Source organism: Leptinotarsa decemlineata, unplaced genomic scaffold, assembly GCF_025532065.1.
Source record: "Leptinotarsa decemlineata unplaced genomic scaffold, Ldec_3_MD MMD2_tig00078360_RagTag_RagTag, whole genome shotgun sequence".
Taxonomy (NCBI): Eukaryota; Metazoa; Arthropoda; class Insecta; order Coleoptera; family Chrysomelidae; genus Leptinotarsa; species Leptinotarsa decemlineata.
This window is the reverse complement of record NW_027412727.1, coordinates 832,331-857,455: the sequence shown is the minus strand read 5'-3', so window position 1 is coordinate 857,455 and position 25,125 is coordinate 832,331. Positions and strand designations below refer to the sequence as shown.

The following is a 25,125-nucleotide window of genomic DNA, read 5'->3' as shown; positions in this document are numbered from 1 at the left end:
GTCTTACTGATGAAATGTTTTTCATGTAACTTTTTGATGAGTGCATTAGATTTTTGTTGTATAGGAGAAGTTGGATTATAATTGAGTTTTTTATAATAATCACCATCATTCAAGAGTTCATGAGATAATTGTTCATATTGAGATTTTAACATGATAACTGTGGTATTGCCCTTATCAGAATTGGTTATTATCAATTCTGGATGGTCTTTGATAATTTTTTTACATTTATTAAAAATATAAGAAAAATAACAACTTGTTTTTGGTTTTTGAAAGTGATACGTGATGATATTTGTTATTTGTGCTCTGAATACGTCTTGTTCATTTTGATTCACATTCGATATTGAATTTTCTATGTCAGCTAATAATTTTGTGACTTTTATATCATTTGTATCAGGTGGAACACTGAATTTGTGACCTAAAGAAAGAAAAGCTAGAATATCTTCAGGAATATCAGAATTCGTTAAATTTTTGAGCCAATTATCATTCATAGATATTTTTTCTTTCATTTCATTTTTAATTGAGATGAATTTATTTATGTTACGTTGTCTTATGAGAAAAAATTGACGATTATATTCAATTTGTTGTCTATGTTTGAAATCTACCCAAATATTATCAGGTAGTTTTTGAGTAATTTTGTTAGATATGTTAGTCAATAATTTTTCTAATTGAATGAGATTCTCATGTGTCACCTTAATTTCGAGTGAAAGAATTCGGTGTTTCAATTTATTATTGAAATTGTTCACTAGTTGCCCTGTTCTTCCGTTATTAGTTTCTAACATATTTTCTATATTTTTAACATTGTTGATGATATGTTTAGGAAAAACGCCATGTTTTTAAATACGAATCTGTATTTTTTTTGTAGTTTTTGTATCGTCGACATTCACACGATATATATATATATATATATATATATATATATATATATATATATATATATTGAAATTGTTCACTAGTTCACTAGTTGTCCTGTTCTTCCGTTATTAGTTTCTAACATATTTTCTATATTTTTAACATTGTTGATGATATGTTTACGAAAAACGACATGTTTTTAAATACGGACCTGTATTTTTTTTGTAGTTTTTGTATCATCGACATTCACACCATATTTGATAGTCGACGTTTCGCCATCATCCCAGATGGCATTAACAAGATGTGTTACTGCTTCGCTTCGAGAGGTGTAACTGATGTTAGGTTCTTCTTATATATATATATATATATATATATATATATATATATATATATATATATATATATATACTTGCTGGCGTATTGCAGCAAGTAAATGAGTACTCTTTTAAGTTAGTCCAAGCTTTCGGAAAATTGTATTTCCTGTTATCGAAAATATCTTTGATAGAAACACTTCAGTCAGAACACCTACCAAAAAATCATTTAGAAAAGTTCACACATGCAGTTCGTGCTGTTGGTAATATCAAATCCCTGTGAAGTTACTGACGATGACGAAGTAGTATTCAGTCCAACTGTAGAAAGTTCTTCATGACTAACCAATAATCCTCCTTAAAATAACGTGAGTTGGCGTATGTAGTTGTAACATATGCCATGTAATCCAAAGATCGTGTGTTCAAATCCCATGGACCCTATAATTTTTTTCATTATCAGCAGTAACGTTATACAAAAAAATTTGTATGATATATTTGTTAAAAATGATTTTATTTTGCTCGTGAGTTTGCTCCACTTGCTGACGCTCGTTTTGCAATAATCCCCACTCACAAAATAAAATGCCACTTTCAACACTTGTAGGTAAAACGTGAATAACTTTTCCACAAAAACGGCTTTATTAAGAAAACTTGACGATTTAGGTATACGAACATGTATATCATCTCGAAGCATTTTTCACCATCTTTCAATTTATCGAGTAATTTACAGGATTTCATTTGGAAAAATTAACTTTCGACTAGTTTTATGCACAATGGAAATAATAGTAATTCTAGCACGCCCTGTATGATATGGAGTAGATTTCTTGGTGTTATTTGAATATTTCGAGTTTGTCCAAACTATCATCAAAATATCAACTTTTCATGAATTGAGAGTAATGATGTACTTAATTTCAATTTAGGCTATGTTTTGGACCATATTTAGCACAATTCATTTTTCATCTCGAAAACAGATAGAGATAGGTATAGGACATTATCAACAAAAAAGTATTAAAATACTAGAGCGATTCCAAAACTGTATCATTATACGGGGTGTTCCATTTAAAAAAATATAATTGCTAGGACTTTTTGATAGAAGTGGCAACGCCGCAATGCTGAAAATATTTTAAATCGATAGAACAGGTAAGGAAATGTGAGAGGTGAAATTTTCAGAAAAATCATGCTTTGCTTTTTCCAGAAACGTCTAACATACCATCGACTGTGAGTCACGCTGTATATAAATCACTCCCATATATTCAAGAATTGACACCAAAATTAATTAATGTATTCCGAAATAATAACTTCAAAATATCTAAAACAAATGTCACTTCTATATCAGAATTATACAGTAAACTAAAAGCTCCAATTTCAAATAAACAAAAATCCAATTTAGTTTACAAAATTTCTTGTATGGATTGTTCTAAAACATATATAGGACAAACATCTAGACCTCTAAGTAGTCGCATCACTTCCCATAAGAGCGACTGTAGACGAAATGTTAATTCTTGTGCATTAACAGAACATGTTAATTTGGAGGATCATAAAATGAATTTTGAAAATCCAAATATTTCAGATAGAGAAAGCAATACAACTAAAAGAATATTTTTGGAAATGATACATATTGATAACGAAGAATATTTAATGAATAAACGAACTTATATTGATAGTCTTAGCAAAATTTACACGTACCTACTGAAATATGATAAAGAAAATAAAAGATATACTAATTCGAGTATCATTCAGAATTTTCCCACTTGACATTGTCAGCCAAAAATTTTTATCAACTGTCATCATTTAATGTTTTTTGTATATATATATATATATATATATATATATATATATATATATATATATATATATATATATACCTGAAATGCCATTTGAAAACGAATCCACATGTTTCTAGAAATGATATGATATCGAGAAAGGTTTATGCAGTCAAGCTGCTGGAAAATAATTCCATGAAAATCAAAATATAAACAGATAAGTACTATTTGGATCATTACCATATTGATTTCAATTTAAGAGCCACCGGTAGACAGCTGTTTCAGTCTATTGGGCATCGTCAGTACTGGACAGGCGGTCCTCGATTGAAAACATGATCAAGAAAAGTACTTAATAAAAATAACTGCGTAAACGCAAGCGAAACATAAGTGGAACTATCTACTGGTGTGACACCCAAGTCAACTTGGATTCGTTTTCCGATGGCATTTCAGGTTAGCTACCCAAATTTCTGTTACCGCAGTTATCGGTTGATTGGTCAAACCACCAACACTGACATAAAATGTGTATCACTTTGCCATTCGAATAATTGCCTCAGGAACAACTCGATATCATAAGCTTTCTGAATTATAAAATCATCAAATTTCAGCTTAGGATGGACATGAATGTAGGACACACATTTATCGTTTCTTGTATGATATCAAGTTTGTGACAATTAGTCTCATATACGTTTGATGCCGTTATTCAACGACGAATTTCAATATCAGTATAATGTCCTTTATACCGATGGATCTTCTCAAAAAATTTGTCCGTTTCTCAGAACTTGTCATAATACTTCACTTATATCTGACATATTTATACTAATGATCGTTGATTCAGAATTCAATTGGAAATGCCTTTGTGAACAATACGACCATTTTGTTGATTTGTTCGTTATTATGTAACTGATAAATAATGTATAAAGTAAGTGGTCGAGTATTCGAAACACCACTTTTTCATTGCATCTTCGAGACCCCGCTACACGACTCCACAGTCGAATGAGAATTCTGAGTAACGCTCATATCGCAATAATCAATTGAAGTAATGAAGCATGAACCGAAAATAAATAATAATAATACAGTTTCTTCCTTTCATAGAGTGCCTCTTTTCAAATATCATCTGTTATGTTGAGGTTGTGATTATTTTTTGTCATCCGTTTCCTATTGGAATATTTGAAAACATAATACCCTGATGTATCATAAACACATTTTTATATTTAGTCACCATCCAGTTAGCCGTTGAGGTTCCTTTGCTTTGTTTTCGATATATCACTCACCAAAAATTGCTATGAGGAATCTTTGCGAAATTCATACCGGATTTATGACTCATATACTAGGTTTTTTGAACCAAGATTTGACATTTCTGTATTTTCCGACAATTTTCCATTTCAATTTCACCATTGATGAGTCGGCGGCCTAACCAATAGAAAAGTAGTTTACATCATATTTACCTTCTTGTAGAGAAGTCTGAGGAAATTCTACGCCGAAATAAAAATTATTGCAACAGATTTGGTAGAATTTTGAATGGGCTGCACCCGTCGATTGCGAAAAAAACTTTTGTCCTTACTCACGTATTTCAACGTTAATATTACGAATCCGGAAGATTTACAGAGTTACAGCCCTCCAAAATTCTGAAAATTGCAACTTCTCAGCCTTCCTTTCACACATACAAACTACAGAATCACAAGTATTTATTCATCACATCAACTTCACATTTCATTTCACCTTCACAACTAAAAAAGAAGAATTCAAAATGAATAGCTGAAAATAACAATTGTATTAACCAAAATAAACCTGAAATGAAACAATAGTGAAATAAAATACAAGTAAAAATAGAACAATTGAATAAATAAAAATAAAGAAATGAAAAAAGGAAATAAAAATAAAAAGTGGAGATATTCCAAGGAACGTTAGTTCACGACGTTTCGATTGTTATTATCTACAATCGTCTTCGGGTGACTGGACCGATTCCTCCGAGAGATAACTATTTATAGGTCGTTCGAGTACTTTCACTTATTCCCGCTTTCCATTTTCCGCTTCACTGGTTCCGTGGGAGATGACCGTTTTGGCGGGAGTTGGCCATTTTTCGCTTGATGATGGGTTTCCATATGTTGCGTATTTCTACGCTGGCTTGGCTGAATACGTTGTTGGACAACATGTATGCGGCTTCCTTGAATTTTCTTTTGAACCAATGTTCCTCTCTGTGCAAGATCTCAGCTTGGGACCACTCGATGTTGTGTTGATGGGTCCAAACATGGTCTGCTATTCCTGATTTGCTGGTTTCCCCTCGTTGTGTGTGTTTGTTGAGCTCGGCAATGCGAACATTCAATGGCTTCTTAGTTTCACCAATATAGGATTTTCCGCACTCACAGGGTATCTTGGAATTGCAGTCTGCGTTTGGTGGCCTGGTTTTCCTTCCTTGCGAGGCTCCTGCTGTCTTCTAGCCAAAGTCTTTTCTACCATCGCTTTGGAGAAGCCATTCCGTTGAAGATCATTTTTGATGATGTCTAGTTCCTTCTCGATACCTTCCTTCGTATGACAAAGCCCAAAAGCACGGTCTAATAGAGTCTTGATGATTACTCTTTTAGTCGATTGATGGTGGCTGGATTCGTGGTTCAGATACTGTCCCGTATGAGTGGGTTTTCGGTATACAGATGTTTCCCACTTAGTGTCGGTCCTCTTCACCAAAACGTCTAAGAATTGCAATTCTTTTTGGATTTCCTTCTCCATTATGAAATTGATGGAAGGTTTCACGCTGTTGATGTGTTTCAGGAAGGCGTCTAGTTCAGTATTTCCATGGTTCCACATTATGAAGGTCTCGTCAACATATCTCAACCAGACTCGAGGTTTCTTGTGGGCTTCTTCAATGGCCAGAGTTTCAAACCATTCCATATATATGTTGGCTATGACTGGTGAAAGTGGCGATTCCATTGGTAGTCCCTCATCTTGTTTAAAGAATTCGTCCACTATATAGAAAGTATTTGGCTTTCTACTACTCCATCTAGATACAAAAAAAGAAGTATGAGACAGTCTTCCAAAGAAAGGAAGGAAGTAACTCTATACATGGATGTGTAGATCATGCAAAGAAGTAACTTTCAGACACAAACTGAAAGAAAGTCCTCCTGAAACAGCTACTTTCATATAAACATTGAATTATATATATATATATATATATATATATATATATATATATATATATATATATATATATATATACAGAGATATCGATATTATTGAGTGTGTATGATATAAATCAAAAGGAGGAAATTCGTGGACATGACACTCAAAAAATATGGAGGCAAACTATATATATGAATGATATCTGATTTTTATTCCACAACGAATGTTTGAAATACAAACTGAGTAGAGAAAAGTATCTTCTGTATAATTCAGTGTTTATATAGAAGTATTTGTTTCGAAAGAATTTTTTCTTTCGTATAATTCAATGTTTATATAAAAGTAACTGTTTCAGGAGGATTTTCTTTCAGTTTGTGTCTGAAAGTTACTTCTTTGCATGATCTACACATCCATGTATAGAGTTACTTCCTTCCTCTCTTTGGAAGACTACTTTCTTTCCCAAAAATTAATCACTCCTAAAAAATATAACCCCTTCAATTACTATACAGGTATTGATGTGGATGTTTCACCTGAGTTTCTTCTTTCTTCTTCTCATTTGGTGTTCAGAATTAACTTGACCTTGCTCAAACTACTTCTTATATATATCTTATATATTAATGTTCACCTAAGTTTTTTCTTCTTGTTTGACCTTTTCATTCCGTGAATGTTCACAATGAAAACTCTACGGATAGAGTTTGACGAACTGTTCTATTGGATTTTGAACTGTGTTCTGTTTTTGTCCTCATTGGGACTCATTTCACGACTTTACGGTAAAGTATCATCCGCCTTCTATTGGTGATGTTTCTTTGGTGTTCGGAATCAGGCTGAACTTGCCCAGTTTATTTCTTACTATATGTGTATGGATGTTGATGCCCAGAATTGGGCATGAAATTGCTCGAAATACTTCTTACTATATTGGTATGGTGGTAGTGTTTACCTGTGTTTCTTCGTCTCGTTTGAAAAACAGGTGAAAAACACCTTACTCCTTGCCTTTCTTGTGAACCTACGACTTTGTATGTACGTGTGTCAGATACTCAACGGAAAAACAACAAACCCAGCTAATGCCGCGCAGAAAGCCGAAGTGAAACCATCAGACACCTGTGGAACGTCTCACATTTGGAATATTCGTCGCAAGTAACTTTCTATTTATGAAAAGCGAAAATTAACACCATTTTCGCAAACTGTGTTATGGATGACTTGTTAGATATTGTCTTAAGTGTCCTTCCATCCCAAGTGTTTTTTATTAAAAAATATTTAGATGACATAATTATGTCAGTTCCAGCTACTGAAGCCAGAGAAATTGTAGAAATTTCAAAGAACTTTGATCCACAAATACAGTTAAGTATCGAAAAAAGAAAACTACTCAGATGTATATCCACTAATACCGTACTTGTTTTCAAGTAACACTCCATTGTGAGATTTTACCGGACAGTTTACGAAACTGCAACCAATCTTTCACTATACTGAGGAATTAATCAACACGTGTTGTGGTTTTGTGAGCTGTCCAGTGAAAATCTCACAATGAAGTGTTATTTTAATACGTTATGGATTTTCATCAAGTGCCTATCGCCCAATTCCATCACAAATCATAGTTAATTTATAGCAATTTTTGTTCCAGATGGACTTCTGAATATATATGTCAGACTGACAGATTATTGAAAAATCGTATATCCTTACATGAAAGTGATTGCAGACTATATCTTGAGAGATGAGCCCTTAGTGAACAAGTCTACAGGAAAGGTCATGCAATGGATTAAAATTCTGTAAAACCTTTTGCACAAGAGAAAAATATTTGGAAAAGGTTATTTTTCGAAATGGAATTCATTTCCATTCATTTTGTACTCATTTTCACTCTTGATACATACAAACTGGAATGATCTCATTAATAACTCATTTGAAGTGTCCTAAGTAACTTTTGCCTTTATCTTATCCTTATTTTCACAAAACGACAAAACGATGTGGGGAATAACTATTTCAATTATATTATATTTTCGAATTTAATATATTCATTTCCTGGATTCTCTTCCTGAAAGCAGGTAAGTAGGTAGAAGTTAATCTTCTTTCAAATTTTAAATGACAATTGGCTTACATGGAACTAGTTAAGTTTCTAACATGAAATTAAGCACATTCATCGAAATGAATGAAATATAAAGTGTAACTATTTCCGGGTTTGAAGGCCTTGGATTTTTGCTAGCGTGAGTGGCTAGCTTTCTCAGAGGTTTATACATCCTGAGTTAATATCTCCGAAAACTGGATATTATGGCTGCGTAACGCGTATTCATGTTGACTCCTCAGGTAGTTTGGTGTGCTGATACATGTACCTAGATTTGGTAAATTGTGTATAAACTTCTGAAGGAGCTAGCCACTCGCGCCAGCGAAACGTCTGGAGGAGATTCCTCCAAAAATCCACGGACTTCAAACCCGGAAAATAGTTTCACTGAAAACCTAGGCCGCAAAAGCCTTAACCATTTTGAAATGTAAAATGCATATTATCGCAATGAATATTGTAAACTTTCATATCATTTTCAATGTGTTATAGAAGACGACATGATCTTCAATGAGTACAATTTTATGTGTTTCATTTTCTCGAAAATATTTCAACTTCTCATATTTAAACATTTAGCGATCATTCCCAAAAGCATTGTTAGTAATTACATAAATTTAACTTTTCCAATTATAATCAAATCGTAGCTCCGTGATAATGGCAGTAAACATTGTCGAGATATGGGAAACTATGAGGTTATAAAAGTACACTAGTAGAAACTAGTTATCTCTGTAAGAAGTGCTGAACTGAACTGAACATGTCTCATCTTCCGTGGATTCCTCGTTTGAAAGGGAAATTTAAACAAATTACATATTTACACTCGTTTACATCTTTCATATCCATTATACATTGAGATATTTCAGTTATTTATAACATTTGATTATTGACCATTATTCCATTATTCTTCTTTCCAGAAACTCGTAACACAGTTATTGACTCAACTGTAATTTCTCAGTGGTTCAATGTGAATACAAAAATTACCGATTACTCTTTTACGAATGACAGCACAGACCTCTATATGACAGAAAATTAGATTTGAAGAAAAAGACAGAAAACCTAGCAAAAATTTGGTCTGCAATCCATGGGGTCCAACTCTAATATTGAATAATAAATAATTATAATGAAAAATAATAAACAATGAAGTCATCAGGCTCCATGTGAACATGAGCTAATGTTACTATTTTCAGAGCGAAAAAGTCCCGACACATTCATGATATTAGTTTGGACACAGATAATTACGAGACTATGAATTATACATTTCGGATACTTTCAAAATAATTGACACTAGCACAAAATTATGATCAATCCGAATTGAAGTTCTTCAAATATTACCGGTACGGTATATTTTTCTACTTAATTTTGATCAGCTGATTCAAAGATTTTCCTCAACTTTGTCAACAATTAAGGATTCAGGAATGTATCTATGAGAAGTAATAAAAGTTTTCTATTACAAACATACTTGAAAATTGATTGTAACAGATTTATTTATCATGTGATTCTTTAAATTCGAGGATGTGCGGCTTCATCCCGTAACATTCGAAATAACCTGGGGAGATGTCAAGACTCTCGGCATATTTTAAAATATATTTAGAGGCACTTATCCAGATTCACAAACGCAACAGGTTTCTGTTAATTAATAGCGAGCATCCCCTTAATTACCCCTTTTGGTTGGTCCATTATGCAAACTGGTGTTGGCGTCAACGCCGTCCCCACCAATTCTGTACTAACTTCGATGCTGTTAAATATATAATTACTTAAACTTCTAATTGACGTTTATTACGAAAAGGGGTGTAAATGAAAGATTAAAACGCTTAAGATAATCATAGACTGAGCTTTTTTCATGCTTGGGGGTGATTTCTTAAGATTTAAAACTGACTGATTAATTGAAAGGGGTTGGAACGGAATGTCAACAGTGGTTAAATTGTTGGTTAGAACTGACTTCAGGGGTTTGCGGATTTGGTAAAGCTATCTTCATTATGAATGGCAGTTCGCGAGATTATTTAGCTTTGTGGTTAATGGAAGGGTTAGTCTTTCTTTATAAAATAACAAAAGGTGATGAATACATTGAGAAGATCATTTTTTATTTCATTAACTTGGGTAAGGTTTGTTAATTTCATATTGTGAACATATTTCATGAGGAAAACTGTAACCCTTTTTCCAGTTTTTTTGCAGCTAATATCTTTTGAAATCAATCAAGCACTGATAATTATATTTTTTATAGTCTAATAGATTTTCAACATCAAAATGAAGAAAAAATAGTGTTGTAAAATTGAATATATAACAATTGAATGAGAAAATTCAAATTTTGCTAGCGTCACATCAAAGTCAATATTACCTTAATGAGAATATTTAACTTGACACTACCAAAGTTCTATGTGTTTTCAAAAAGAAACATGAAGGAATACGAACCACTACTATTAGTCATTTTTGTAATTGAATGACATCCAAACTAGATTCTGATCATATGATGGAAATTGTTACGAAAATGTTAAGAAAACTATTTTGAGTTTTGTACCAAACCACCGTGTAATACTTTTTTGTATTGAAAATACTATGTCTGTCAAGAGAGTTGTCAATGTTTGCCAATGTACTAACGTCAATAAAAAGTAAAAACTTTTTGCCGATAAATCGTCTTGTTGTTGGGGTTTGCAGTAATCGCTGTACGAACAGTAGATACCTACTCATTTGACAATTTCCATTGAACTGAGAGAACCGGAGTTGAACGGGTAGTTTTTTCTTCTGGACTCTACATTTTTTGGCAACCGTGACAGGACAATTGTCATTGAGACTGTTCAGATTACCTTTCAAGTACTTGCTGGTCTTTCCGAAGTAAAAGTGTGGAAGGTAATAAAAAGCATCGTTCCGTTTTACGTAGATCATTGACGTTACTAACATCTGATCTCGAAAAGTTAATGTTAGCAACCCCACGCGATAATCAGCAGATACATATATGTTACGACTTAATTCAAACAAAGATGGAGGACCTACAAGTTGTAGATGATAAAGTGTACCAGGACTTCCTGCAGAGTGATGCTACCGAGGATGAGTTATTGACGGACATGACAAATTGTCACTCTAACAAAAGGAAGTTTGCAGCCCTGAAACTCCAATATGAGGAAATATTCAGAAAGGCAGCCCATGAAGTAGAACACATCGATGATGCAAATTCTCAATGTTCTCACGTCAGCATGACAGGTAGGCGTTTTAAATTACCTTTAATAGAATTTAAGAAGTTTGATGGTGACATTCGGAACTGGTTACCATTCTGGTCTCAATTCAAGAAGATCCACAAAACCAGAGATATCGAGGCAGTCGATAAAACTGATTATTTGGTTCAGGCAACTGTAGGTACCCTTTAGTAGAGCAAGGCAACTAGTAGAGAGTTATCCAGCTATTGCGGAAAATTATCATCATATTATCGACGCCATGTTAACTCGATTTGGCAGAGAAAATCTTCAAATTGAGGTCTACGTCACAGAATTGCTTAAGTTGGTTTTGTGTAATGCTACATCTAAATCTAAGCTTGAATTGGTAATTTTGTATGACCTGATCGAGACACATATTCGAGCGTTAGATACTTTAGGCATTACATCAGATAAGTGTTCTGCGATGCTTTTTCCTCTCATTGAGTCATGCCTCCCTCAAGATTCATTGAGAGCATGGCAACGTTCCCCACATAGATTTGAACCTGAAAATTCAGGAAGTGCTATCTCAACAGAGTCAGGTCCGGGTAAGTTAGACACTCGTCTCATGAAGTTTCTGAAAACCGAAGTTGAAAACGATCAGCGTATTACATTGGCTACGGAGGGTTTCGGTTTCGTTGGTCAAGGTAACGCCAGTGCTAATTTATCTAGAACTGTTTCGAGCTCTTCGGCTAAGAAAAATGTGAGTTCACCGGTACCCACCGCCACAAACTTCGTTAGTTTCGATTCAAATTGTGCATTTTGTGTGGGTTCCAATCACATTGGTGAACACTGTTTCAAAGCACAGAAGATGACTTTGGAGCAAAAGAAACGTATTTTGATCAGTAACAACATTTGTTTTAGATGCCTGAAAGCTGGCCATACTTCAAAAAGATGTCGTGGACATCCTAGGTGTGCTCTCTGTCAAAAATCTCATCTGGTAATAATGTCCCCTGATTTGCCTATAAATCTTAAGTCTTTTGATACTCTTGATCATAGTAAGAAACCAGAGGTGGATCCTAACATTGACAAATCTCTAGCCACCTACAACAACTCACGAACCCATGTATTTTTGCAAACTATGAGAGTGAACATATTTGGTGCAAATGGGTCAAAGTACGTGAGGGCTCTGATCGATAGTGGTTCTCAACGATCATACATTCTTAAGTCAACTGCTGAGAAATTGGGATGCCAATCAGTGGGTAAGGAAAAACTTATTCATTGTTTATTTGGAGGCTCTCAAAATGAACGACTTCATGAATGTTATGTGGTCAAATTAAAGAATCAAAATTATTCATATAATTTAGAGGTTTTAGACCAACCAATAATATGCAGTGAGGTTTCGCCTGTCTATTCTGGACCATGGATTGAAGAGCTCAGAGATCTCAATATTGAGTTGTCAGACATTGGATCTGCTGGACCTATTGAGATTTTGATTGGTGCTGATTCAGTCGGTCAAATCTTCACAGGAAATCGTCACTCATTTTCCAATGGTCTGGTAGCCTATGAAACTTTATTCGGTTGGGTTCTTCTTGGAAAAATACCAATGCACAAAATGTGAATATAGCCAACGCTTTGATCAGCTCAACCTTGTCGTTTCTAGTGAAGGATTCCATCATCAGTTCTTTGTGGGATCTTGAAGTATTGGGTATTGAAGAACCAAGCAAGCTCAGAACACGAGAGGAATTTAAACACCGTGACTATTAACAATGAAGGTCGTTATGAGGCCCGGTTACCTTGGATTGATGGTCACCCACAAATGTCAAAAAAAATTATCACCTTGCCAAAAGGAGACTACACAATACTCTTCAAAAATTACAGAATCAAAACCTTGTTCAACCTTATGACCAAGTCTTTAAAGGGTGGCTAGAGAAAGGAATAATTGAAATAATTCCATCTGAACATGACAAAAGCGGCATTTATCATCTGCTTCACAGACCAGTCATAAAAGAAAATAGCCTTACAACAAAAATCCGGCCTGTGTTTGATGCGTCTGCTCATGAATAACACAAGCCTTCTTTGAATGATTATTTGGAAAAAGGTCAAAACTACATCGAATTGATTCCGTCAATTTTGCTTAAATTTAGAGAGTACAAGTTTGGAGTAGTTTCAGACATCCGGAAAGCATTCTTGCAAATTAGTCTTTACGAGAGTGATCGAGATTTTCTTCGCTTCTTATGGGTTGATCAAGATGGAAATGAGTTGACCTTTCGCCACTGTAGAGTTATTTTCGGCGTTAATAGCAGCCCTTTTCTCTTAGGAGCAACCATTGAACATCACCTTGAAGAAATGTTAAGAAGGACTGAAAGCGGCGACACTAGATATTTCCATGAAGTAATATTGAAGCTGGCAAATAAAGGATTTTATGTCGACAACTGCGTTACAAGTGTTTCTGATGAATTGACTCTCAATATGTTTTTGCAAGAAGCCACTATGATTATGGCAGAGGGTAAGTTTGACTTAAGAGGGTGGGAGTTCACTAGAAAGGACAGTAACTACAACAATGAAGATGTAGTACCTTTGCCAGTATTGGGATTGATGTGGGATCCAGTACGAGATACACTGAATTTTAATCCAAGCTGCCTAAAAGAAATGATCTCACAAGAAGAATACATTACCAAAAGAATAATTTTGTCAATGGCTCAACGTGTCTTTGATCCTATAGGCTCTATGTTCCCTGCTACATTAGTTCCAAAATTGCTGTTACAAGAATTTTGGAATAAGAACCTTACCTGGGACGAGCCTGTAGATGAAGACACGTCTGTTGAATTTAGAAATTGGTTTCATGAACTGCCTAGTCTATTAGAAATAGCTATACCTAGATGGGTAGATATTGTTCCAACTTCTGATTTCGTTTGCTCTATTCATACGTTCTGTGATACCAGTAACTCAGCCTACTCTGCAGTTATATTTCTACGTGTTGTTAAGAATCAACAATTATCTGTCCATCTCCTAGCGGCAAAGTCTAGATTGGCTCCTATACAGAAGAAAGGGAAAATGTTACTTGCAGCGACAATTGGCGCAAGATTTTTCAGGAATGTCATAGATAATTTTGAATTTAAAGAAATAACGAGCTATTTCTGGAGTGATTTGTCTACAGTAATTTCCTGGATACAAAGAAAAGAAGAATGGGCCACATTTGTGTGGACATAATTGCTGAAATCCGTAGTTTAACTCTTTCAGATGCATGGAGACATATCCGTAGTTTAACTCTTTCAGATGCATGGAGACATATTCCTGGGATACACAATCCTGCAGACCTTCTATGACGAGGTTGTTCTCCAAAAATTTTAGTCCGCTCGAGATGGTGGGAGGGGCCAGCATGGCTCTATGAAATGCCAGCATGGCTCTATGAAATGCCTAGTGGCACTATCAACTGCAATGAAGAAGTCTACAGTGAGCGTAAGAAAAAGTTGATCACTACACTTCTTGATAATGATTGCTCTGATTTTTTGTATTTAACTGTTTTCAAAGCTTACATTGGTCTATTCACTTGTGCCGTTTATCGTGCGTTACATCTCGAATTAAATATTTCGTTGTCATCTAAAGCTTTCTTGTCGCATTGAGACGTTTTTTTGCTCGCAGAGGTCGGCCTAAGACAATTTATAGTAACAGCGGTAGATGTTTCGTTGGTCTAGAAAATTATTTTGGAAAACTTGACTGGTCTTAAATTTCGGAACAGTGTTTGTTGCAGCGCATTACTTGGCGTTTCAACCCTCCGACAGCCGCATGGTCGGGTGGGTTCTGGGGACGTTTAGTTGGTGTTATAAAGACTCTTCTCCGAAAAGTGTCGGGCCGGGCTTCCCTAGACTATGAAGATTTAACAACTTTGGTTTGCTAGTGTGAAGCTGTAGTGAATAGTACACCAATTACTTATGTATCTAACGATCCAGCAGATCTAGTTGCCTTGACTCCTGTCATGTTTTTAAATGATCTCAGTAATGAGTATGGTATTCCTGATTGTGATCAAATAGACAGAAAGTCTCTCTGTCGTAAAATGAGACACAAACAGAAATTGAGAGATGATCTGCGTCGACGTTTTGGAAATGAATATTTGGGAACGCTGAAAATTGCATCAAATAAAATATCATGAAGTGTCTTCCTTGGTGAGATTTTTCTGGAATGTAACGACATTCAGAAGCATATTGAGTGGCCAATGGGTCGAATTATTGAACTTTTACCTGGAAAGGATGGTGTATTTCGCCTGGTTCGGGTTCAAACTAAGAATGGTCAAATTCTTCGACCAGTACAGAAGCTGTATCCTTTGGAATGCTTGGATCCGGATGTTTATTCGAAATCACGATCGGAACATGTTGCAGAAGAATCCCAGTCACCGTGTCTTCCAGTTGAAGGAGATGATAGTTCGAATTTCGAAAAAACATGCCAAATTTAATAATTGATGTTATGTGAGAAATAACGAATAATAATATTTCTCAGATGAGAGAATGTTACGAAAATGTTAAGAAATCTATTTTGAGTTTTGTACCAAACCACCCTGTAATACTTTTTATATTGAAAATACTATGTCTGTCAAGAGAGTTGTCAATTTTTGCCAATGTACTAACGTCAACAAAAAGTAAAACGTTTTTGCCGATAAATCGTATTGTTGTTGGGGTTTGCAGTAATCGCTGTACGAACAGTAGATACTCATTTGACAATTTCCATTGAACTGAGAGAACCGGAGTTGAACGGGTAGTTTTTTCTTCTGGACTCTACAGAAATCAAATAAATTTCAGCTGTAAAACCTTTCAAGTTTGAGACCCTCTTAGAGAATTTGTGACATTACTCAGTTACTCCTAGGAAAAGAAAAATAAAAGTTCTACCCTTGATATTTGTATGATGAATATATTGGAGATAATGTAGATCTTCCAGTCGGCAATTTCAAAAAAATTGGCATGGATCCCAATTTCGACATAAGCATAATCATTGCATTTTGCATATCTATACATTCCTATAGTGCATATAAAATTCTTCATTATATGTCAAAAAGCATTGAGTATGATACAAATGATTGAAACTATTGTTTGTCTGCTTGTATCATGAATTCATAGGCTAGTAGGATATTTTAGCTCACCTAAGTTTATTTGGCAACCATACAGTTCCAAGAATAGACTTATCAATTCATCAATAAGTAATTAATTAATAACTATTGACTGTTACAAAAACATTATCATAAATGAGTATATAAACCTGAACAGTCTATCACACGTATAGTTCGTATTCATGAAGTTGCTGACTTGCACAGTCATTGAAAATTCGAGTCACTCATCAGTAAATTAATTATTAATCACGTTTTGCAGTTGTCTGTTTATCATAGAGAGTGTTTTTCAATACGTGTTCTGCTAATTAAACCATTTATTATCTAAGACCTCTTTCAATGGTGCATATTTATTGTTTTCGACGATTAAGTGAGTTTAATGACACTAAATAATTTGATGGTGATAGCGCGGTCATATTCAAAATGAAATTAGATATTCAAAGAGGTATTCCATCGAATAGATTAGGATGGCATATATTCGTAGATAATGTGTTTTGTATTCAAGTTTCATACACACTTTTCAACAAAAACAATATTACATGTTTGATTGTTGTCAAAAATTCCAAGGATACGTAAATATGTTATAGAATTGACATGGTGTGAAATTCAACCATTGTTCACAAAAAAACTAATTTGTTTTCACTGATTATTTTTTTTATCAGTCAAAGCCAATTGATGAAATCAACTATATCATCTGATATATCTTATGAAAGAATGAAATTTCACGAACAAAAACTTTTGATGCTATTTTAATTATTTTTGAAGGTAATCTGAATATCGTATTTTCAGAGCCGTTAGTAAACCGATTAAGTTTTCTATTTGTGGTCACTCCACGTTTCGTTGTTTAATAGTGGTATACCAACAGAGTTGTAGGATGAGTTGTAGGGATGAACTGCTTCGATATATTGTTCTTCATAATGCACGAGGTGTGTTGAAAAAATAAGGCGAATGTTCAAATTTCGCGGGCTACGTACATTCGATTATCGATTTTTTTATTATTTTATATTGGTATACTCATACAAGCTAGAAGTGTTTTGTAGCCGTCGATTTTCTGCTATCGAAAAAATTGATCCGAGAAAAAATTGTGTATGCTCAAAATCTTGGCAGGGGATACGATGATTGTACTCTGAGTCAGAAAAATAATTACGAGTGGTACAAACTTTTCACAGAAGGTCGGGAAGATATGAATGACGACAAACGCCCTGGACGCTCCATGTAATTCAAGTTTGTTGAATATTTCAATGGGTGTTCCGCAAGGATCAGTATTAGGGCCTATATTGTTCCTTTTATATACAAATGATTTGGAATCACATATTAGGGATACTTCTTTGACAATGTATGTCGACGATACGTCTTTAATAGTATCTGACATGGATGAAAACTCACTTTTAGACAAATGTAAATATACTTTGCACTCTGTTATTAACTGGTGCGGAGCTAATTATCTCTATCTCAATGCTAACAAAACACAATTGGTTAGATTTCACAATCGACAAAAACATTGCGTGCCTATTCAATTTCAAATTATGAACATTTATGTCAATTCTGTGAAGAGAAGAGAGAAATTTTTTGGAAACTACCATTGATGCATGTTTGACATGGAAACAACACTGTTCGAATTTAACAAGTAAAATTAACTCATTAGGTTATCTCTTTAGAATCCTAACAGATATCTTGACAGATCAGCAACTTTTGGCACTATACCATGCTCAAGTAGCTTCCAGACTGAGACATGGCATTTGTATGTGGGGGAACTCGACTTCGATATCAAATGTATTCGTTGCGCAGAAGTATATTTTGAGAATAATGGCCGAAGCCTCAAAAAGGACCTCTTGCATAAGTTTATTCAGACAATTTAACATTTTAACTCTTGTCAGCATGTATATATTCGAATTGTCAATTTTTGTCTTTAAAAACAAACATAAATTTATCACCAATAAAATCCTACATAGTAGGAATACTCGTCGAAAATATAACTTCCACATACAGTATTGTAAATATAAGGTTACTTCTAATTCACCTTATGTGATGGGCCCAAATATCTTTAATAAGTTACTGAAAGACATTAAGGAGCTCAATAAAATGAATGAATTTACACGAAATCTGAAAAAGTATTTAATTGATATTTGTTTTTATAACCTAGACGAATTTTTTATATCATAATAGTATATTATATACCTAGGGTGGGAAGTGAGCTATTATTTACCGAGCATTTTTATATCCTGAGGCGCGTAGCGCCGAAATTTTGATATGAATCTAGGAAATATCTCATTGCATTTTTGATATATTTCAATGTTCCACTTCTCTCATCGCTTCTGTATGTCCAGAACTTAGAATTTTTCAAGTCTGCACTATAGTGAGAAAAAAATTTCCTTGGTTATATGATAACCCAAGGCAGCTATGAATTGTTGCATGTCAAATTGAAACGGTACAGTTTCCATGTTGAATACGCGATGTCGATGATAAGCGCGCAACATCTACTTAGGCCATGAAAACGTTTGCCGGCGTTTCCATGACAACCAAACACTGTACAATGATTATCATGGCTGTCAGTTTGCCAAATGAGGTTTTAATTCAAATTTAGATGTCATTTTGAAGAAATTAAAAGATCTATATAAGTAAAACGTCAATATAATTAATTGAAAAATGGGTGAAAATTTAAGTGACAATGATTTAGAGATGATGTGTACCCCACCTGAAGTTAAAATTATAGAATTGTTCTCATTATTTACCTAGGTGTTTTTTTATTATCATTATTCACCTAGGGTGAGAAATATTAATTCTCGTTAGACGAATGGAGTAAATGATAGCAATTTCTCAGGTTAGTAGTGAAAAAAATAGTTTTCTTCTGTAATGTGTTTTATATTATGTGTTAATTGATTAATTGATACGGACACTGCATTTTCATGTGTTCTTCATTGCTGGACAAATCCTATACATACTCAATAATCAATAAATAAATAAAAGATGGCAAATGAGATTTTGCCAAAACGTTGCGAAAATAAACCTTATGAGGATAAAAAACACAGAACACCAAGCGGAACCCGACAAATTATAAAATGAATATATAAATATAAACTAAGAACTATCTTTGTTTGATCAACAGAACGAAAGTGCATAACAAAGTAATTCCAATATTTCGATAAAGTTTATTATCATTTTCAACGGATAGCTACAAAAAGTGATGACAATACAATATTATAAATTTGTTACAAAACACCCAACTTACTGGTAGTGAGGATGGCTGTGTCGAAAAGAAAGTTAGATTTAAACAAATGAAACATGTCAACAAAATAAAACAAGTCACACTATTGAGAGTTAGACTCCTCACTGATATAAGGAAGTATATTCAAATTTACTTAATAGTCGTTATTTGACTTGACATTATAAAATACTAAAATACTGGTAAAAGCCACGTGGTTGCAGACCACAGAGAGTGACAACAAAACAATTGACACTGAGAGTTGTCATGTGATTCAGTTTGAAAAGGGTGTGTTTGTATGTCTATGTTGAAACTATGGATTAAAAGAGAACAATTATGGTGCAAGTGTGATCAGAGTCATCTGCTGTTTCCTGAGATTATCAATGAAAAACTAAATATCAAATGAATTATGAAGAAGTGTTAGGTATCGATAGAAAGTAAAACCCTGTCATAGGAAGGTTGGAAATAATTTTAGCGACTGAAGAAATGTACAGTAAAATGGATTAACGGGGTATTTCAGTCAAAAATCAAAACTCTGCTCTACTTTGCCAAGCTTTCGCTTCTGATAAGAAGCTTCTTCAGGCAGTAAAAATGATTTGAAAACAATCATTTGAACATATAAATTGACGAAGTGTATAGGATTACTTTGGGTAATGTAATGTAATGTAATCATATACAAATGTTTAACTTTCTTCGTCAATTTATATGTTCAATTTATTGTTTTTATCTCATTTTTACTGCCCTGAAGAAGCTTCCCATTAGAAGCGAAAGCTTGGAAAAGTAGAGCAGATATTCATTTTTTGAAAGACCCCGTTAATCCATTTTACTGTACATTTCTCACACACAAATATTTCATGTGGGAATTCCCGTGCGGGTAAAAGGGGAGCATTTCTCCCTACTGCTATATTTTTGAAGGATGATATTTTGTAGATAGGTTAGTTGTAGATTTGTAGATGTTGCAGTAAGAAAGGGTTTTTTAAATATTCCAAGTGAGGCGCCAGACGCAGGGAAAAGGGGCGTTCATAAAATAAAGTTACCTTTTCATCAGTGTTTCTCGATACCGGTATATTTTCGAAAGCTGAAATTTTGTGAGTAGATTGTTTTTTATTGAAGATATGCAATAAGAAAGGATTTTTACATTTTCCAACTGGGGCGCCAGTCGCGGGGGAAAAGGCGCGTTCATAAAATGAAATTATCTTTTCATCACTGTTTCTTCGTACCGGTATATTTTTGGAGTCTTCATTTCACATTGTATATGTGCAATAAGAAAAGATTTTCAAATATTCCTGGGTTCCAGCCGCAGGGGAAAAAAGAGTGCCCATAAATCAAAATCATATTTTCATCAATGTTTCTCCATACCAGTATAGTTTCGGAGGCTGAAATTTTGTATGTAGGTTCGTTTTATGTTCCAGATGTATTATTTTCATGAGAAATCAGTTAAAATCAATTTAATACTCTTTCCTCGAGCTAAAAAATCTTAGACTTCTTAGAAATATATTGATCGAAAATGTTTATCCCAGAAAGCTTATCATCAAAATAATTTTCAATACTAGAAGTAATACAAATTCTGATGTAATCAACAGAAATTTATGTAATGATAGTTCACCTATCAATTTTTCTTATAAATCTATACCCAATCTTGAAAATCATCTTCAAATATCATAAAATGTTTTCATATTGAACAAAATATCAAAATATGCCAAAAAAGTTTTTGGGAGAAATGGACAAGTTGCCCACACATAAAATAATATATCAGTCAGTATTACCACTTCTACAATGATAAGCAATGATTAAAGAACATTTATTCAGGATATATTGGGGTTGGACTCTGAGCAACAAACAAATCCCTTAATTGAACTTTTTTCAATGACTGGTTGAGTTGTCAATTTTAGTTGTCAAAATCTGAATTGCCTTATTCCGTAGTGTGTATTTCTTGGCAAAAATTCTTGCATGAATACTATTTTATTACGGAGGAGATAAATATGTAGAATAAAGATGAAACTTAAGTGGTGGATGACGATAAAAAAGGAAAATGAAACCAACTATTATAAAAAATAATATTGAAAATTCACATTTCCCTCAAAACAAAGATTGTATCTCCAATTGATAAGTTGACAAAATAAAGCTATATTTTGCTTAACATTCCATATGGAAATATAACAGTTATATCATGAACAATTTTTGTAAATTAAAAAATGATATGATATTTAGTAGAAACTGTAACCTTCTATAACATTTATAATTCTACAGTTGGTTTCGTGAACTGTTCCGTCAAAGATTTTAAAACTTAAAGAATCAAAACTGAACTTCTTCTCTACTCTGTTAACGATATTATCAAATTTGGGAGCAAACCTTATTTCTGAAGATCTGATCAAAAATTCGTTATCATAATCTGTTGCGGTAGATGTTCGGAAGATAGATGTATAGTCAGCGTGAGATTTCATAGTAGGTTGAGAAGTAAGAACTCATTGATTTCTCAAGTTTCGGTTTTTGAAAGTTCACGTTTGTATGAGAAAAAAAGCTGGTTATAGTAGCTCAGATGGAAAAATGAGATTTGTTTTGAATAATAACGTGTATGGTTGATTTGAGTAGTTGTTTTCAAATAATTCTTCTCTCCATGTATGTATCACCTACATATTTTTGAAAGAGTGTTTATTTTTCATTTTGTAACTGAAAGGGGTATTTTAAAAAAATATTAGATTATGGAAAAAAGCTTCTTTTCTTTCACTTTTTCATCTTTATACAAACAGTTATGGGTGACTTACAAAGAAAGAAAGGAATCAATTAATTTTAAAATGAACTAACTCCTTCATTTACTATATTGTGTATTGTGTAGGAGTTGGAAGAAGTGTTTTTGTATAACTGAATGTTCATATGAAAGTAGTTGCTCCCAAAGTATTTTTCTCTCTTGTAATTCAATGTTTATATGAGAGTAGTTATTTCTGGAGGGCTTTTTCTTCTTGTATCTGAAAGTATATATGCATGATCTACACATCTTGGTGAAGAGTTTATTTTGAAATTCATCGCTTTATTCCATCCTTTGAGAGTTTCCCAAAATTTTGTTTTTCGTTCTTGGGAAGTTTTCCATACTTTAAACATTAAGCCATTAGTGCTCAGAACTAAAAATGTCGAATTTATTGATATTGCAATGTCTTTTCTGCTACTATATAATCACTCGAGCAATTGAAAAATATATTAAAAAATATTTCTTTTTCAAGGATTCCAGAAACGCTTGGCAACCTGAGTTGCCACTGAGCCTTTAGGGCATTTAAAGTATGTCAACAAGTGATGATATTATAAAGAATATTATTTGAAGATTCATATAAACAAAAAGTTTGATCATTCATTTTATTTTTTATACAAAACTACACTCTAGCATATTACATATTATGGAATGGTTCAAAACATTCGGAATGAAGAGCAGAGGTATACAGTACGGTCGTGACACATCTTACACCGCCTGTACTTTGACTCTCCTTTCACAATAAGGTGATTCCTTCCATCTCTTCTTATGTCATGAAGGGAAACAGATCTTGAATAAGATGATGATGGTCCAGGTCTGAAAGCAGGAGTACCATATAAATTTAATAATTGCAGAACAACCTGTCTTCTGAACTGCGAAAGTGGCATATCGTGTCCTAGCTGTCTATAGAGGAGCCATCCCTGTACGCAACATTCATCCACATTCCAAGCAAACATAGGCCACCACCATTTCTTGATTCTTATTCTTGTCCTGTAGGTACTTGTGAATTGATCATTGAGATCAACCCCTCCCATATTTGAATTGTATTGAGATATTGGGTTAGGTATTTTCAGAGTTATCTTTTTTTTTCAGTACGACTATATCTCTGAATACTCCTTAGTGGATTTACTTCATCACAGTTTGACAGAACGGTAACCACAGAATTGTCATTCCAGGAAACTGCGATCAGTTTTCCATTTCCAACAGTTACAAATTTTCCTCTTTCAACCTTCTTGAATTCTTTCTTGTGTGGTGAATTCATAGCTTTGCCTATTCTGTTTTCTCGTAGAGTACCGGTTCCTCCCAATTCCCTTTTACATAACTCTTTCAGAAGAGAAACTGAAGTGAACAAATTGTCGAAATATAGTTTTGTTCCTTTGGGAACATTGCAGTGATCCACCAAACCAATTACCACATCACCTCCCTGACCAAGAACTTGCTTGAATGACTCATTCAAATAATCAAAAAGAGGTCTTACTTTATAAAAACTATCCGTGTCAATATTTGTGTTATCATTCAGGTGAATATATCGTAAGATTTCTTCGAACCTGCGTCTGCGCATTGCCTCCGAAACGATGGTCACGTTGCAGTCCGGATCTTCTTGCCAGTGCATACGCTTGTTAGGTAACTTATGATATCCACTCAATAACATAATGCCCAACACTGTATAAATCTCTTCAGAGGAGATATTCACGTGATGCTCTCCTTTTTGGCCGGCATAAAGATTACTTTGTGTAACGATATGGTTCACCAATTGGTCAGTAAAAAAACACTTGAAGGCATCTAAAGGCGAAGCAACAGTGTCCTTCAGAAAGTCTATAGTGAGTGGTTCGCAAGGTTTCTCTATAGATGGCAGTTTCTAGACATGTTGTTTGTTTGAAGACCAAGTTGATTTTGATGGCAGGACTTTTTTCTTCTTCTACAGATGAACGCGCTTTGAAGTAGAAGGTTCGAGATCCTCATTTTCTTCCATATGAATGTCATCATTCTGCTCAGGTTGAGAATTCACAATATCTTCCATTTGAGTATATAGATTTTGCTCAGATTGAGTATATTCATTCTGCTCTTCCTGTGATTCTTCAAAAGTAACCACAGCCTTACTTCGAAGTATACGGCCAGGCAAATGTGCTGGCTTTCCTTCCACTTCATCATCAGACAAATCAGAGTCTTCATCTGTATCAGCATTCGGAAGCTCATGCGGAGGAATGATACTAATAGATCTTATACAAGGACTTCGTTCACCGTAATACTCTTCGTAGGCATTCAGCATTTCATCAACTGTAAACATGCCATCTTCGCGTTCCGACCTAAGAAATGAAATTATTTTATCTTTACATGGCTACCCAACAGCTCGGTGGCAACTATAGTTGCCATCTGAATTTACATACTTGGTACAACAATACCGAGAACAAAATTCATCTACTTGCCACAAAACCTCAGAAATATATATATATCTTAGTAACTGATTCTAACATATGCATAAGAATATTTTAGTGAGAACAACAAATTATACTTACATTTTTATAGGAATGTTCGTGAGCTCTGAACTTCACAGAAATCAAAGTAAACTTTAGAAAATCTCAGATGGAATATACAATACTTTTCTTCACAAAATGTCGGAGTAAGACTTGTACAACACGTTCACGATGAAATTTCAGACATAACCTAACAAAATTTGACATGCCGTTGATTTCAAAACAGTGGCAACCCATGTTGCCAATGAGCACAAATGGGTTAATGCATGAATATCAGATCAGTTTTCCTTCAATACTAGTTTTCACTTTCGAAATTGACAATAAACGTATATCATGTTGGAATGAAAATGTATATAACAACAATTCATTTTTTTTTAATGAAATGAATAAAAAAACTTTTGCCTAAATACCACT

The 25,125-nt window shown here is 34.0% G+C and overlaps 2 protein-coding genes across 2 annotated transcripts; both read left to right on the top strand.

The window, feature by feature from the left end:
* The first annotated feature begins 11,498 nt into the window (after positions 1 to 11,498).
* Positions 11,499 to 12,815, top strand: LOC111510575 (uncharacterized). The gene has a single exon (XM_023166495.2). The coding sequence runs from the start codon at positions 11,499 to 11,501 to the stop codon at positions 12,813 to 12,815; it is 1,317 nt and encodes a 438-aa protein (XP_023022263.2).
* A 728-nt stretch (positions 12,816 to 13,543) lies between these two features.
* On the top strand, positions 13,544 to 14,407 carry LOC141487063 (uncharacterized). The gene has a single exon (XM_074185866.1). The coding sequence runs from the start codon at positions 13,544 to 13,546 to the stop codon at positions 14,405 to 14,407; it is 864 nt and encodes a 287-aa protein (XP_074041967.1).
* Positions 14,408 to 25,125: the final 10,718 nt, after the last annotated feature.

Bases quoted from the DNA above. Each gene is read 5' to 3' on its own strand.
- LOC111510575 (XM_023166495.2), top strand. From the start codon at position 11,499: ATGTTAACTCGATTTGGCAGAGAAAATCTTCAAATTGAGGTCTACGTC.
- LOC141487063 (XM_074185866.1), top strand. From the start codon at position 13,544: ATGTTAAGAAGGACTGAAAGCGGCGACACTAGATATTTCCATGAAGTA.